The 17,669-nt window shown below is 33.0% G+C and overlaps 1 protein-coding gene and 1 long non-coding RNA gene across 5 annotated transcripts in view; one reads left to right on the top strand and one right to left on the bottom strand.

Moving 5' to 3' along the window:
- LOC106055078 (uncharacterized protein DDB_G0283697-like) overlaps nt 1-17,623 on the bottom strand; it is a 20,925-nt gene extending 3,302 nt beyond the window's left edge. The window contains exons 1-12 of one of the 4 annotated variants that reach the window (XM_056004499.1): nt 17,444-17,539; nt 17,250-17,269; nt 13,603-13,688; nt 12,692-12,756; nt 8,190-8,259; nt 7,136-7,249; nt 5,514-5,599; nt 5,271-5,304; nt 2,080-2,317; nt 1,680-1,737; nt 1,468-1,539; nt 301-400 (exon numbers count right to left, since the gene is read on the bottom strand). In XM_056004499.1, coding sequence (XP_055860474.1) covers nt 301-400; nt 1,468-1,539; nt 1,680-1,737; nt 2,080-2,317; nt 5,271-5,304; nt 5,514-5,599; nt 7,136-7,249; nt 8,190-8,259; nt 12,692-12,756; nt 13,603-13,631 — 866 coding nt within the window. In that variant the 5' untranslated portion in view covers nt 13,632-13,688; nt 17,250-17,269; nt 17,444-17,539. Of the gene's footprint in view, nt 1-300; nt 401-1,467; nt 1,540-1,679; nt 1,738-2,079; nt 2,318-5,270; nt 5,305-5,513; nt 5,600-7,135; nt 7,250-8,189; nt 8,260-12,691; nt 12,757-13,602; nt 13,691-17,249; nt 17,270-17,412 lie in introns of all 4 variants that reach the window. The other 3 variants (XM_056004496.1, XM_056004497.1, XM_056004498.1) reach the window with 3 other exon arrangements.
- Nucleotides 9,071-10,979, top strand: LOC129921765 (uncharacterized). Its single transcript, XR_008773728.1, has 2 exons — nt 9,071-9,979; nt 10,300-10,979. It is a non-coding gene; the product is annotated as an uncharacterized LOC129921765 (long non-coding RNA).
- Nucleotides 17,624-17,669: the final 46 nt, after the last annotated feature.

Genomic DNA, 17,669 nt, shown 5'->3' with positions numbered 1-17,669 from the left:
AAATGGGAATGGGGGAGATAGACAGGTAAATAATACAGTGTACGTTTTATTATAATAACAATACAGTGTACTTTTATTATAATAATAGTGTACTTTTTATTATAATAACAATACAGTGTACTTTTATTATAATAATACAGTGTACTTATTATCTGGCCAGCTATCTTGCAGTGGAATTCAGCCAGAGCCAAATACGTCCGTATAGCAAAAAATGGCTGGATATTCAGAGTGAAACTTAAGTGCAACTCTTATAGTGGCTCCTATTTCCACATTCACTCGTTTCTCACAGCGAAAATTTACCTTGTCATATCATCACTGTCATCAAAGCTGTCCTCATCACTATCATCACTACTGCTTTCATCATCATCCTCATCATCTCCAGCCAATGCAGCCCTTTCATCTAGTATTATAGAAGTGAGATTATATCAACTGATTTGATTCATTAAAAAAATGATACATAAACTGTCATGTCAATCATGGTAAATCAAAGTAATACTATTGGACATCTTTTTGTAGCTTTTACAAAATTAATTTGGGAATGAAAGCTAACACTATTGTATTCCGAAGGCAAGGGAAAAAGAGAATCTGGTAGTAGAACCTTAATAGCTGCCTGGTCATTTGGTTTGCATTTCAGTCTGTTGTTGCAATGGGTCCGAAATCAAACCTTGCCCACTTCCATCCAATGCCATCCTACAGGAGGTTTGTGCTGGTACATAATAATCTTCATTACTCAAGAAATCAAAGGGTTCAGCTCTATATAAGTCTCGACTTGTTTTTCTTTCTTTTCAAGTACAAAGTTTAAAATTGATTTAATAATAATAATAAGTCTTGTCTTTGAGTCTGAAGATAAGTGAGGAATGCAGTATTTCCCATGGCTGTGCAGGGCAAGCATAACCATTGTCCGCAGGTGGTCGATTTAGATTTTCTTTTCGACATCTGCATCTGTCCTCGGCAGTGGATTTTCCTTTGGTCTCAAATGTGTATCCCGCAGCCTTTGAGGCTTTGTGAGTGACCTCCAGCTATCTCGTTCTGAGGCCGCATGCAACCAGGTGCTCTCTTCTATGTCAGCTAAGGCAAGTTGGCGCCTAAGCTGGTCTTTAAAGCGCTTCCGTGGGGTGCCTCTGTTAAGTCGACCACCTTTTAGCTCACCAAAAAAGACTGCCTTTGGCATATGTTCGTCCCCCATATGGGATATATGCCCTACCTATCATAACTGTCAGACCATAAGAAGTCCCTCTATACTGTCCATACCGACGTTCGCAAGGACATCACTGTTTGTAGTGCGGTCTTGCTACCGTTTGCCCATGATGGAGCGCAAGCACTGTTTTTATCATTTTATATCAGTTTTTTTTTAAATGAAAAAAAAGGTTAGCAACTCAACCTGGAAAAAAATGACTTTATTAATAATAAAAAGAAACAAAGAGTTTAGGAAATTGACAGGATGTGATCTAATGTTTTATAACTTACCAAGCTTTAATTTTCTTTGCAACAATGGTTGAAATTTCAATGCTTCAGGATTCTTAGGTTCAAACAACAAAACTACATAAAGATATATCACATAGACTATAAATGTCAATTAGGAATTAGAGGTTTTTTTTTAATTTAATAAATAAAATCTATGGAAATGAAATAGAAACTTAAATGTACTCTTTTGACAAATAAATACATAAATAACATACTCATCTGACATAACTTCTCAGCATTTTTATAGTCCTTTTTCATAAGGCAGTCTATAAACTGTAAAGATTATATTAAAAAATGTGTTTGCTAAATATGGTCTTTAAGAGAAAAAGTAGTTTGATAAAGATCAGATGATATCCAAACATTTTTTTTTCTTTATTACATTTGTGTGTTTTTGTCATAATTATGGTTCATACTAAAGTTCACATGATATTTGTCAAGATAAAAACTGTGAAAGCATTTTTATATGGTTCCAGTCTGTTATTTGATTTCTCTTTGTAATTTAAGCTACTTCACTTATTTTTTTTATCCAAAACATTTTTATTATGGTTTAAAAGTTCTATTTGAACAAACAGAGAAAAAAACAAATATTCTAATTTAGTATTTTGTCATAATAACCTCCATTAGAAGTTCATTTGGAGCTCTTCTTTCTACAGGAGCAGATTCTTCCCCATCACTTTTATTGTCTTCATCAGAATCTTCTTTATCATCAGCAATTTTAAGATTACCAACTTTTTTTACATTTATACTACTGATGAAATCAAATTTGTATTCCTCATCTTTGAAAGCTTTTTCTTGAAGCAGATTTTCAACTGGCAGACGTAACTTTGTGGCATGCTGGGACTTTTGACCTTGACTACACACAAATTAATAGAGACACAAAATGCAAATTACTAACACTTTTTTTTTTTTATTCAATGCATAACACAGCTAAATATATTGGATGCTATATCTTTGTTGGCATACAAATACATTTTATGATAGTATAATAATGAAAATAATGGCAACCATTTCTAAAACTGTTTCTTTCTTTTTTGCCAGGGGAATACATGCAAATATATGCATGGCAGTTCTAAATTTAATTTCCCTATTCGTAACTAAGTAAGACTCAAGTTAAAAACTATATCATCCAGAGGTTTATTTATACCATACTCAAAATGTTTTAGAGACATTGTAATATCTCAAGATTAAAAAATCTATCTATGATAAGTTCCAGATAAAGTTATATTCTTCTTCTTCTTCTTCTAGCCAGCTTTATTGCTGCTGAGCTGTGAGCTCTTTTGCAGACTGTGCCAAGGGAAAAAAGTGTGCTGTTTTCTTCAGTTGTTCAGCACTGCCATACAGGGTGTTGGTTATGTTGGGCTGTAGTGGAAGCAGGGTCTGCCTAAGGTGGATTAGGGAGGGGCATTCAAAGAGGATATTGTTTACGGTTTCAAAGGGGTGGGCGCAGTGTCTGCAAAGGGGTAGTTGTGTGGAGTTTATTTTGTTCAGGTGGTAATTTAATAGTGGTGTGTGTCCTGTTCTTAGTTGGAAGATTGTAGATTGTTCTTTGCGGGGGAGGAAGTTAATACTGTCCAGTTTGTTAGGCGTAGTCATTTCTTTGTACATGGCTCTGCCTGTGTTTCCTGATGCCCATTGGTTGAGCCACTCCTCTTTGTGATTGTTGACTAACATTGACCTTAGGGTGAGGTAGTTAACAGGTCTATCTGGTTGTTCCATAGATGAACCTGCCTTTGATAGCTTATCTGCCTTTTTATTTCCCATGATGCCAATGTGTCCAGGGATCCTCTGTAGTGTGATATTGATATTTAATTTTGATATCATCTGATGGATTATCACAATGAGTGTTGTCAACTCTCTTGGTCTGTTTGAGGTGCTGCTGTTAAGTGCTTGCAGAGTAGATTGGGAGACTGTAAAGACAACAATATCTGATGGTGGTTGCACTCCTTCATATAATTTGTTTTCCACTGTCTGTAGTGCTATGGTAATTGCCTCAATTTCGGCTTGGAAGTTTGAACAGTAATCGCCACAGGGTGCGCTTATCTCAAAGTGTTTATTTTTAGGGAAGACCAGGAAGGCACCAAGACCAGCATTGATGGTAGCTTTGAAAGCCAATCCATCTGTATAAATATGGATAGCTGTTTTTTGATAGCTTTCAATTGTTTCAAGCATGCCTACTTTGAGCTCCAGTGGATTAGATTCTTTTGTTAAGGTGTTATTTAGTAAATGTGTTTTGATGGTTGGTTGTTTGTAGTTTAGTCCGGGTGTAATGTTTGAAAACCTGGTAAGTTTTTCTCTGTTATTGGGTAGGTGGTGTTTTAGGGCTAATTTGTCAGTAAGTTGGATCAGAGTCCTTTGCTTTTTTTTGTTGTTTTTCCTATTTCTCTGTGTTAGTAATTTATTTGGATGATCGTCCTCCAACCTTCTGTATCTCTCAATAGCTTCTAATGCTGCTCTGTTGCGCCTTAACTTAAGAGGTTCAATATTGGAGTCTATTTCACAGGCTGCTGTGGGAGTAGTTCTCATACCTCCACTAATTAGCCGCAAGGCTTGGTTTTGGATTGTATCTAATGATGATTGATAGGTTTTGTTGGCAGCTACTTGTATGGAGAGACAGTTATCCATTACAGATCTGACATATCCAGTGTATAACTGTCTTAAGGTTTTCTTTTCAGCTCCCCAGGATATTCCTGCTAGGTGTTTTATTATGTTTAATCTTTGTGATGCCTTTTCTTTCAAATCTGCCATAAAGTGTTTTAGAGACAGTCTTTGGTCTAGTTTTACACCAAGATATGTTGGATTTTCTTCTTTATTTATTGGCTGAGAGTCTATTTTTAGGATGTAGTTTCTTTTTGCTGTTTTGTTGATGTGGCTAAAGATTGAATAAACTGACTTTTCTTTGTTTATTTCCATCTTCCATAATTTGAATATGTGGAGATAGTTGTGAGGGCTCTATTTAGTTTGGATCTAGTCAGCACTGGATATTTCTCTGTAGTCCAAATTAGAAGGTCGTCTGCATAAAGTGCCTTATTGACCGAAATGAGGTCCGGGAGGTCATTCATGAAGATTAGAAAGAGAGTGCAGCTAAGGGCTGAACCTTGTGGTAGTCCTTCTTCCAAACTTTTTTACTAGAGATAGCACCTTCAAATCGGGTTTGGATGGTTCTGTTTTTTAAGAATGGCCTGATCCAGCTGTAATTTTTCCATGGATGCCCATTTTTTTCATCTTTAAAAATAGACCTTTTCTCCGCACTCTATCATAGGCTTGCTGCAAATCTATAAATACTGCTGTAGTGTGCTTGTTTTCATGAAACCCTTCTACTGTGTCCTGGATAAAACGAAAGAGGTGGTCTTCTGTTCTACTTCCTTTTCTAAAGCCGGCTTGTGCAATGTGGAGTGAGCAAGTACTTTCTAGCCACCAATAAAGTCGGTTATTGATCATTTTTTCTGCCATTTTGCCAATGTTGGATGTTAGAGATATTGGTCTATAACTTTTTGGGTCTCCAGGTGGTTTATTTTTCTTTAAAATGGGTATTATGTTTGCGGTTCTCCATTCCTGTGGTATGTCTCCAGTTTTCCATGTATGGTTGATAAAGTTAAGTATACAGTTTTGGGCCTGTGATCCTAGTCCCCGAATCATTTCATTTGTTGTTTTATCGGGTCCAGGGGATTTTTTTGACTTGAGGCTTTTTAGGGCAGTAAAGTTATATATATATGTATATATTCTAACAAGCAGAAACCAAATTTTTATTTAATTTCTTTACAAATAAGGATTTGTATTTTTAAATGTGCCTTCATAATGCGACCTACCTGGTCTGATCATCCTCCCAGTGTTGTAATTTATCTAAGATAAATGCAAAAAAATACATTAAAAAATACTTTAACAATTATGTAAAGAAAAAAAAGATGTTGTTGAAGCAGTATTAAGAATATAACTGGTTACTTATTCAATTATTAATATTATAAAATAAAATAAAATTTTAAATGAAAGACAACTAAAAAAACTTTTTTTTTGTAAAGATTTAAAAGTAAATAAAAAGAGAAACAAATTACCAGCATGTTCCATCTTATCCAAAGTATTTTTTATCAGCAAGTCATATTTAGATACTTTGAAATCTTTGTCATTGTAAGGAAAAATGCTGTATAAAATTGCAATTGCATTAGTTTTAATTAATTTTAAGGAAGCTAAATCCTTTCTTATAATACAATTTTTATTTAGATTTTAACAAGAAAAACATTTATAATATATTTTATAAAAAGACAATACGTCCACTATAAATAAAATGTTTAAAAAATTAATTTTAAAAAATGTTCTTCTGCCGGGGATCGAACTTGTAATTTGTTACCGTCAGCTCAATGTACCAACAATGTTGCATGAGCTACTTAATTGTCCACAGGTAATTTTTTTATTGTTTATTTGTACTTTCATAATATAGACAAAACTCTTAGATCTAGTTCTAGATCAAAAATCTAATATATGCAATCTGTATAAGATGTAAAAATATAAGCAAAGCTTAGATAATCTATCAATAAAGTGAAATCCAGTTTAATTTAATAAACAACTCAGTAGTATACAACGGCTGCACCATGTTTCTTAAAGCCAATTTTTAATTTATTTCATTTTTTTACTTTGAAAAATTATAACGGACAAACTAGAGTTTTCCACATGTGGCCAAAGAGCTAGTAATTCTTTTTTCATTGAAAACATCAACTGTTAAATTTCTAGGAAAATATAGCTGATTTTGAAATCCGTGTCCAGGTTTTCATGAAATTCTGACTAGAATAGAGGTATTGTAAAAAAAGATAATATTTGGGTCTTATTAAAAAAAAAGGGTCAAGACAAATTATATAATTGTATGAAGCACCTTTTTAGATAGTATTTTTTAACTTTAAGAGAGTAATCATTTTATTGAAAGAAATTTTGCATGATCAAAGGTTGAGAAAGATTTTCTAGGTTAATTTTTTGTTGTTGTTGTTTAATGTGAAAATAATGAAGAAAATAACTTATTAACACGTCTTAAGTACTAAACTACTGCAGTCCTGCGCTTGTAGTAAAATTCTTTCAAACTGCATGGAGAAGATGTTAAATGTATCTGCTTTGGTGGTGGTGGTTTTCATGTTTCTAGCTGATTAACTAAAGTGTCAGGTACCAGTTAGATTTGGGTGGATTCTAAGACATCCTAAAAACACTAAATTAATAATCCTTGCTAACAGGGTTTAAAATAGTAGCATCATTTAAAATGCAACTATCAATTAAACTCCTTATAGTCATTAAAAAAACAAGCAAAGTGTGCTATATTATTATTAGGCAACTGCTTTTTTCTGCTGTGTTTGTCACTAGAGTGCAAATTTATAAATGTATGTGTTGAACCACTACATTAATAAGCTAGACAACTTCTGGGTCACATAGGAGAATGACAGAAACTTATATCCATTTTATTTGTCAGTGTTGTAGATTAACCAGTCAAGATCTAGATTTATTCACTTCATTTATTGGCAAGTCAAGACACCACACAAACCCAAGGATATTATTTTAGTGATTTATTTTACTTCTTTTTTTTTTTAATTTGTAGAACCTAAGCTGTATGTAATGATCTTGAAATGATTAATTTCACTCCCACACTCCCCAAGAAAAATTTGAAACTAAAATACAAATTTAATTGCTGAGGTCTTACCTATCATCCTTTCGCCTGACTGCTTGTAAAGAAATCTGTTTCGTTGGTGTACTTACACCCCTACCAGAAGCAGATTCTGGTCTTGGGGGAACTGAACCCACACTTGACCTAGACCTGTTTGATAAAATAAAGTTGAGTTTAAAAAAGTGCAAACAAAAACAAGCAAAATAAAAAAAATATATATAATGTGAAGGGATAACACTGTTCAATCACTGTCACATCTCTAAATTTTGCAAGTTTTTCAACCCTATTTCTATATATTACAAAATTAATCAATTACCACTAATTAATTATCTAACTGGTTAACTTTTTTTTTCAAAAACTTATATTAACTTACTCTGTCTGTCTGTCTGGTAAAAAGCTTGTAAATGTGTCTCCCCACACCCAATCTCGGATCAAGCTGAACTTTTGCACAATTATTTCTTTTACCTGACAAAACAATGATCAATTAAAAAAAAAATCACCAATTAGTTAATTAACTATAGCTAATTAATTATTTTGTTTGGTATCTTGAACAAGGGAAAGAAATCATAGTTAAAAGATGTGGTGGTATAAGTTGAATTAGTCCCCTTGAGGAATCTTGAGCCCTGAGTAAACATTTTTTATGCATTTAAAAAAAACAATCATGTAAACATTCAACAAGATACCCCCTTCTTCCCTCCCCCATTTCACAACTTGTCCAGACAAGTGATTGATAAAGTTAAAAGCTAAACAAAAACAATTAGTAAAAATATTTCTATCACACAGATTTATATGTCTAAGGTCAATCATACATATACTGGTCTAACCTAATAATATTGATACAATTACACTCAATTTGTTATTTGTTTTTTTTAAAGCAATTTTTTCTATTTTTCTTTTTATTGATTCCTGTGTTGTCATCCACAATGAATAAGTGTGCATAAATTTCAACTTAATCTGAGAATGGAATGTGAGAGAAAAAAATAGTGTAAAAAAAAAAATCCACCCAGACAGACAAAGGGAATGAGATAATATAAGCTATGTCACACAAAAAAATTAGTGCATGAATAGCATATTTGCAAAATTATGTTACCATGGTCGTGATGATGCATCAGAGCTAAAACAACCAGTACTTGAACTTTGGCAAGCTGTCACAGTGTTAGCTGGTAAAATAAGCACAATAATTTAATAATAATGGCAATAATACAATCACCAGCCACAGTTTTCAATAATGGACAAAATATTTTTCTACAAAAAATATGCCATTCAAAATTAACCAACCACCTGTACATTTCCCCAATTAATGTCAGTTACACATTAGAGCTGGATGGACTCAGGGGCTCCCAAAGATCCCAAAATTAAAAAATCCCAGTCTTCACCAGGATTTGAACCCAGGAACCAGTTCAGAAGTCAGATACTTTACCACTCTGCCACAGGACATCCTTATTACATATTTAAAGGAAGTATAAGGGACCAAATTTTTAATGAGAGCAACTGATAAAGTAAATAAAGTGAAATAATGGACAGTCCTGTCTAGAACATGAATTATGGACCTTACAATTCAACAATTAACGGCTATTTTTTGTCAGCTCTGCTAAGATTGTATGTGAAGATGAAAGAATTGAAAGGTGAGGATGGGACTGGGTGGGTCGTGTCAGCATTGACCTCTGGGTGGCAAAGGGCAGGCTGGCGAAACACCACCACTCAAAAAAAAATTTTTTTTAATCTGGCTCATTGAGTGGTTTGTTCAGCTGGTCCTATGTTGCTGCTAGGCAAAGTTGTCAAACTGGAGGTTCTATGGTTCATCGTCTAGTGCTACCTTTGAATATGTATTATTAATGCATCACTCCTTGTTTCACCACTTAGCATCAGATTAGTATTTGTGCATAATATCTCTTAGTTAAGGGGAAGAGGACCACCACTAGGGAGCAAAATATCGATATTTAAAATTAAAAAATCGAACTTTTTTTTTATTTCATTATTTGAAAGTTTATCCATTTATCTACAAGTATTGAACATTGAAATGTGTAATTTTTAACTTTAAATATTGTTTTTAGTCATTTTTCTAGAGCATGTATAATGTTTATTTCATCTAATTCCGAATCTGCATGTAAATAATACCCTTGGTAACGCATTGAATACTTTTGAGTAGTCATATTCGACCTAGGCATATTTGGCATCAATGAAACCGTCGTTTCTTACACTTTCCTAAAATAACCGTATCTCCGAAATAATATAAATAGCGTTTCGGCTTTGAACGGAAACCCGTGGTCACCGAGAGTGTAAAATATATTTATTTATAGTATCTTATTATTTCCGACAAAATGATTGGTCGGCATTGGGCTTCCGCCCCTATCGACATTAGTTTGAACATAAACAAAACATGGTTGTTTACGTTTCATTGATGATATAGTTTTAGATGCTCTACCTGTTGACTTATTATTCAACTTCTAAATCTAGATCTAGCATGAAAACTAAAAAGAATAGACCTTAGCCTAGATTCGTCGTTCTAGATCTAGACATTATAAGACTATTAGCCGGCAGGCTAGGCTGAGATGAGGCCCTATCGACATCGCTATATTCACATTGATTATTCATTCATATTCCCATCAATGCCATCAACATGATCAACTAGATCTAAACAAAAACATCCTTACCACATGATAACTGGTGCCTCTCAATCAAGTAGGCCAAAGCCTATCAAAGCTAGCAATACATATGTGATCTAGATCTAGCTGGATTATCAACAGTTTCACTACTACAAGATCTGATCTAGACTTAGACTTAGACCTAGATAATAACTAATTTTCTTCTCTACAAGTTCTAGTTCTAGTCTAGTTACCACTTTGACATTCACTTTGGAAACAAGACTCAACTACCCAGGTAAAATAATTTTTATTATTGAAATAGATCTAGATCTAACTATTCTAACTTTCGATATAAATGTTATCACTATTGTAGAAAAAACAAACATCAATGGATCTTTTTTTTTTTTTTAAACTGTACATAGGGCTGGGCTAATTCTAGACTATATTATACAATACAATACTTAAATTTCTGGATATAGATAAATAAAAAAAGAAATCACATTGTATTTCTTTGATATAATTAAAACTAACTTATATTTTTTTTTTTTAGAAAAACTATTTAAAAAAAATAATTCAGCTGACTTTACAATCTTTTTTTTAATTTTTATTTTAAAGGTTCTTCGGCATTGATGCAATCAACTGAAATTTTATGGAAAAGATCAGGGCAGAAGTTTACACAGAGATAAATAACCTTGTCTGATGGAAACACCAGGTTGTTTTTGAGAGTTTTATTAATAGATCTGAGCCCAGGTATTGTCGTAAAACAGAACAATTCATCGGCCTTACAGGTTTCGAACTACTTGGTTCTCTCCGCAGCCATGTTTTATTCTGAAGTAAGGATAAGATCAGCCTATATGACCTGGGCTATGGTAATTCAACTAAGAATGCTATAAAAAAACAACCTTTCTACATGCTATGCAATAGCTATAAGAAATTATCATCATGTGGACAAAATAAGAAATGCCATTTTAGCCACTATTCGCCACTGGATTTCTTCTACCAAACCACATCACCCAACCGGAGTTTCTTCATGGTGTTATTTTAACTTTGCTGTCCCACTGGACAAAGTTCCTGTAAAAGTATTTAATGTGTTAGCATTTCTTAAAATATGATTTACTTGCTAATCTCTTGGAACATTTGTATCGGCAGTTGTCATATCAAAACCTTTACAGTGGCGCTTCTCGGGAGCCACCCAGAATGCAAATGAGACGATTCACCCAAAAGTAACTAAAGCAAAACAAAATATGTATCTAATTTAAAAGAATAAAATTTTCAGTCCTTGGATCTGTTGGAAATTTGGCTTTGGATTTTTGTATGACTTAAAAAATGATTGCATGTTTCCATTACTATTCATAGTCATCAACTTGCAAAAAATGGGACCTAAAAAAAAACCTGTCAAACTCAGTATAAAAGAGAAATAAAGCTATTTAACACAGATGACACTTAAGGAGAGCAGCTTAAGCTTGCAGAGAAATAAAATTAATTGAAAAAATTGGCCCTACCTATGGAGAATACTGTTTAAATCATTTTAAAAAGACTTGTTTCTTTTTAGGTGTTTTTCTCGATAATCACATTTTTGCTTCGGTCATCTTCTTCAATTTGTATCTACTTTTTTATTTATCGATGGATTCTTATGAAATTTGGAATATATGTTAACAACATAATGTAGTTCCATTATATAGAGCCAGTTTTTCAATTTTTGTCTTCATTTTTTTAATTTTCAACATTTTGTCTCCAAAATTGTCATTTTTTATAGAAAAAAACATATCATAAGTTTGAATAAAAATATTTAAAAAGTAAAAAGATTTATTCAATTTCTAAGTCTATATCTTTCTAGATACATTGTTTAAGTATTAAATTCAAGTTATTTCATTCATTTTCAACAAAAACTGTAGGAGTAGATACGGCTTAAAGTTACCTTAAAAAATCCAATATGGCGGCGTTTCCATGGCAACCAAAAAATTTTAAAAGATTTTTTTTACATTTTTTACATTAGATTAACTCCATATATATGTATACCAAATATGAATGCATTTGGTTAAAAAATAAAAAAAATAGCCTCAGGTGGTCCTCCTCCCCTTAAGGAATCAGCAGGTAAAAAAATACAAGTATGTTTTATACAGTCCTAAATGTTTGTATAGGAAATAAAACAGTAAGTAACAAAAAAATAACATTCATCCCCCTGCCCCAGTCCATTTACATGACAGTAAATCCTACTGTCACGTATCAATTTAATAAACCAAAGTATAATTTAAAACAAACTATGCCAAGTATGAGAAAACCAACTGCAGGGGTTGGAAACACCAATGACACACGTCAATCAATTAGCGTGACATCTTACAAGAAGTGATTTGATTGGTTAAAGCCAAGCGGCTAGAAAAATGCGGGATCTAGAATAGTCAGTCGTGATGTAAATTTTGTAGAGATAGGACGTATTTTAGTTTTGAGTTAGAATTTGTAGAGACAAGTCTTGTATTTTATTAGATCTAGTAGTAAATTTGAATATTTTTATTATTGAACTTTGAAACAAAGTTATTCATATGATACAGTTTTTATTTCTGTACATTCTATACATATAGTATTTCTTGTTATTGAATTAAAGTTCTGTATTTGAATTAAAGGGATCTTGGTTTATTGAATCTCTAAGATAGCATTTAGATCTAGAGATGTGCATCTATAAAATCCTCCGCATCACAGTCACAAGATATCAGCGCCCTGACAAATTTGGAAAAGATCAATGAGTTCAACTAACAAGTGAGAATCTTACAAACTGTGACGTCAGGCTCTTTAACAGTGATATTTTTGACTGATACTTACCATTGGTGGATGGAATCCCTTTGATTTTATTGATCAAGAAGAATGTATGATTTTAAAATTGTTTTTCATTTTGACTAGTTGCTTTTAATAAACAGTAAAGAAGTTAAGATGATTTGTAAAGACTTTGCTTTTTGAAAGTAGATTAAAATAAAATACTTATAAATCTAGGATAATGTAATAATGTACTTACCATCCCCTTTTATTATCTCAAGGCTACCCGACTGTTTGATTAATTTTCGAGCTGATGGAGTAGACCTATAATTTGATATACAATAAAAGAATTAAAAATACTCATTGTGGTTTACTAAGCTTAACTGCATCTGCTACCATGAATTACTCCAGTTAGTGAAAAGTAATTAACTTGGTCCAAACTTAATTTGAATAGTATATATTAGTGGTTCTCAATACACAAGAAGATTTAGAATATACATATTGTGATGACTCTCACTTTCCAGGCTCTCTGCAAACTGCACTACACGACACTCCCAACTCCAACTACTTGACAACTCAGGGCTCCAAAGTAAAATGACACTTTAATGTGCAATAAATCACAGCAAATAATGTAAATTGGCAACAAGCCACACTGACTGTACATATGTTCTGTAGTGGATATCTGAACCAGTCCGTTGTATAAACTCTGTACTATTGTAATAAGAACTCTACTGGCTTATCTGTATCATGTTGAACTCTGTTGTACCATATTGAATTGTAATTCGGGACTTGACTCTGATACCTCTGCTCTTTATATAGGGTCTCTAATGGCCTTCTAGAACAAAATGGAACATTGCTCAACCATTCTGGGTGGTCACCTGACTGTATCTGACATGACTGGCCTGAGTAGTGTTAACTTTAGATGTTTCTTGAAACTTCACCAGTCATCACTGTGGACCACCACCAATCATCAGGGTTGACAGCTCATTTTGTGTCGGCTAGCACAGGCCTGGGGTGATTTGCGTCACCTGACTACACACATACTACTACCCCTATCCGCACCACCACCCAAGTTATAACAATATTAAATGGTTACAGTTAATAATAACACAGTACTTACACAAAAGTTTGTTGGAAATAATTGAAAAGGAAAATGAATTTCAAAATTACCTTGCTGAGAGTGCAGGGTTTAAATCCATTTTATTTTTTTAAACTTGAGATTTGCTTATTCTTACATCATCTTCAAATGAAGTATACTGTAGAGAAATAGTATTTGTAAAGTGTATTCATATTGTTACAAATCTCACTATCCAGGCTTTCTGCAAACTGCACCATACACCACCAACTTAAAGAACTTGACAACTCAGGGCTCCAAAGTAACGTAACAGTTTAATGTCCAATAAATTACAGCAAATACTGAACAATCGGCAACACGTAACACATGCTGTACAATTATTCCTCTAACACTGTACCAACATATCAACTCTTGCACTGGCCTCTCCGTCTGGGCTTGCACTGGGTTCAACAGTTCAGGACTGACTTCACACACTAGGCTCGTTGTGTTGGACTCGATCACAGACCAAGATCAAGACACCGCTCGTCTCAACTGATAGTACTACGCACTGAACCGTCGTAATGCTCCGTACAGAACCACACCGCTGAACCACCCTGAACTGTGCTGTAGTCAACCGGACTGTAGTGAACCGGGCTCTGAACCCTTTTCTGATCCGTCTTGTATTAATCACCTTTTCTTAACCGTCTTGACTGCGACACCTCTGCTCTTTATATAGGGTCCTTACTGGCCTTCTAGAACCGGACAGAACGTCACTCAACCATTCTGGGTGGTCAGAAGACTACATCCCTCATGATGCTCCTGAGCTCTGTTCATGACGCCGATCCTTCTCGAACCATCATGTTGACACTCATCTCGGCTGACCATCGTAACTCATCACGGTTGACTGCTCGTCTAGCGCTGGCCTGGGGCGATTTACGTCGGCTGATTACACACACCTCTACCCCCATCTGTGCCACCACCAGGTTCATAACAATATATTAAAACAGGGTAACATTAATGACATATACTGTAAAGGTAACCTGCTCAGTAGATGTAGAAAGTCATCTAAAGTCAAGTGTAAAATAATGGATTTAGAAACACTTTAGGACAGGAGAAAGTAAAGTAGTAATAATACAACACTGAACCATAATTTATAATTACACATACATACAAATACACAATCAAATTAAATATAGTCAGAAATACACAAAGATAAAGGTGTATTTCTTATTCAATATGCTAGGATAAATTTGTACAAGACGTAACAAGTGCTCCTAGATTATAATAGCCTAATAGAATATCACATTGATAGAGATCATAGACAAAAGTCATGATAGAATGTAATTAAATTATCTTCTTTTTTAAAGTTATTTATTAATAAGACAATAGAAGAATCATATTATCACAATATCATGAATATGTCAATATTATTATAATACTATTATACTATAATTACCTTACCTAACCCAAAAAATACAGAATCAACATTTTGTAAAATTAATACCACCTCAACATCCCTAATAATAGGCAGCATTTACAGACCACCAAATTCTAGTTTAGAATACATGCAGGAACTATGTAATCAGATTACTACACTTAAAGAGACAAATAAAAATGCAGTTTTTTGGATTATGGGTGATTTCAACCTACCTGATATAAATTGGAAAACACTAACCATAGATAAACACCAAAACCTTAAGGACATAAATGAGCTTTTCATAGAAACTTTACACAACCTAAGTTTAGATCAAATCATTAAAAAGCCAACTAGATTAAACAACACATTAGATCTCTTCTTAACCAACAGACCTGGATTAGTAGTTGATTATGATATTATCCCTGGTCTATCAGACCATGAGATCATAAAAATACACAGTCAGATAAAAGCAGTAGCCAATACAAAACCCAAAAGAAAAATATTACTCTGGAATAAATGTAACCTAACACAACTACACCAAGCTGCATTAAACTTTCAACAAACATTCTTATTAGAAAAAGACATTAACCAACCAGTCGATGACCTCTGGAATTTCATTAAAAACCATCTTAAAAGCATTATAGAAAATCATATACCAACTAAATACACATTAAACAAAATAAATAAATGCTGGTTTAATAATAGACTAAAGAAGCTTTGTAAACAGAAGGAAAACCTATATAGAAAATTTAAAGAAACTAATGCAGAAAGAGTTTACAAAAAGTATATAAAAATTAAACACTTAACCCAAAAAGTAAGCAGACAGCTGCAGAGTGAATACATAAACAATGTAATATCTAAAGATAACAACAAAAACCTATGGTCATATATTAAGTCTAAGAAAATGGAAACAACAGGCGTAGCGCCATTAAAAGATGAACATAACATAATACATAATGATAATGAAACTAAAGCAAACATCCTAAACAAATACTTTGCATCAGCATTCTAGGCCCCAGGAGACAAAGACATATAGTGAACAAATAGATGCTATCTTACTAGATTTTTTTTAAGGCTTTTGACAAAGTTCACCACCATAGTTTGCTTAAAAAATTAAAATATTTCGGCATTAATGGTCCACTGCATCAGTGGATTAAAGACTTTCTGATAGGGAGAGAACAAACTGTAATAATAAATGGCTCTAAATCAACACCGATAACAGTAAACTCAGGTGTACCTCAAGGAACAGTCTTGGGTCCACTACTATTTTTAATTTACATAAATGATTTACCAAATTGCATTACTTCAGGAACAAAAGTCAGATTATTTGCAGACGATTGCATAATATATAGAACAATAAAAACAACACAAGACACAGATATTTTACAAAGAGAATTAGATGAATTACAGAAATGGGAATCAAATTGGAGCATGTCTTTCCACCCAGAAAAATGTCAGTTGTTAAGAGTAACAAAAAAAATAAAACAATTTAATTCCACTTATCTTATTCATGGCAAACCAGTAACACAGACTAAAAACGCAAAATACCTAGGTGTTATAATAAATGAAAAACTGTCATGGAATCCACATATTGATGAAACTACAAAAAAATCAAACAAAGCATTAGGATTTATTAAAAGAAATTTCTATAAATCAAATAAGAACATAAAACTAAAATGTTATTTAACCTTGGTTAGGCCAATAATAGAATATGCATCCTCTGTTTGGGACCCCTCAACTCAAGAAAACATTAAGAAACTAGAACAGACACAAAATAGAGCAGTGCGATTCATAACAAACAAATATTCACATTTGACTAGAGTAACACCTTTAGTAAAATCACTAAATTTAGAAAGCCTTCAGGACAGAAGGCTCAAAAGTAAAGTAGCAATCATACATAAAACACTGAACCATAATCTTCAAATACAAAAACAAAATTTAATAAAATACTCTGAAAGACACAAAGATAAAGGCACATTCCTCGTCCCATATGCTAGGACAAATTTGTACAAATACTCCTTCTTCCCTAGTGCTATTAGAGCATGGAATGGGTTGCCTGAGCTAGCCAGGAAAACCAGTGACTTGGCAGAATTTAAGTCATTGGTTAATATGCATGACTAAATGCATGACGCGTAGGATGTAATCATCTTCTTTTTTGAAGTAACGTCTGTATTATATAAGATAAGATAAGATATTAGAATCTAGCGAAATTTAAAGTTCTAAATAATAAATTAGCCAAATTTACATCTATTACAAAGTATTAATTAAATATAGAGTCTAGATTCTAGATCTATGTGTTTCTTATAGATCTAAATATAATGGACTATAAATAATATAGTAATGTACCGTGTAGTGCTGTAGTATGACAAATAATATTTAAATTTTTATTTTTATTTATATTGAAATATTCCAGATCTAGATCTAAATCTAGACTACAATTGGTACTGAATTAGTGTACATAATACTAGTAACTAATGATACTTTATATATTATATATGATATAGTCTACTTTATAGATCTTTCATTACGAATAATGATAATTTTAAGAAACTTTTGTTCTTATTCAGTAACCGTTAACTCACCGATGAGTTAAATTATAAATATAGACGCCAGACGGTTAAAACTTAAGCTAGTTGGACGCCATAGTGTTTATAGTGGATACAACACTGCACTATATAAAGCACTCGATCTTATTATAGATTTAAATTAATTTTGAAAACAAGTAACTAGACTAGATCTATAATAAATTAGACTCTAGACCTAATT

The sequence above is a fragment of the Biomphalaria glabrata genome, chromosome 11 (assembly GCF_947242115.1).
Source record: "Biomphalaria glabrata chromosome 11, xgBioGlab47.1, whole genome shotgun sequence".
Taxonomy (NCBI): Eukaryota; Metazoa; Mollusca; class Gastropoda; family Planorbidae; genus Biomphalaria; species Biomphalaria glabrata.
Note: the sequence above shows the minus strand (reverse complement) of the source record. Positions and strands in the feature narration are given on the sequence as shown.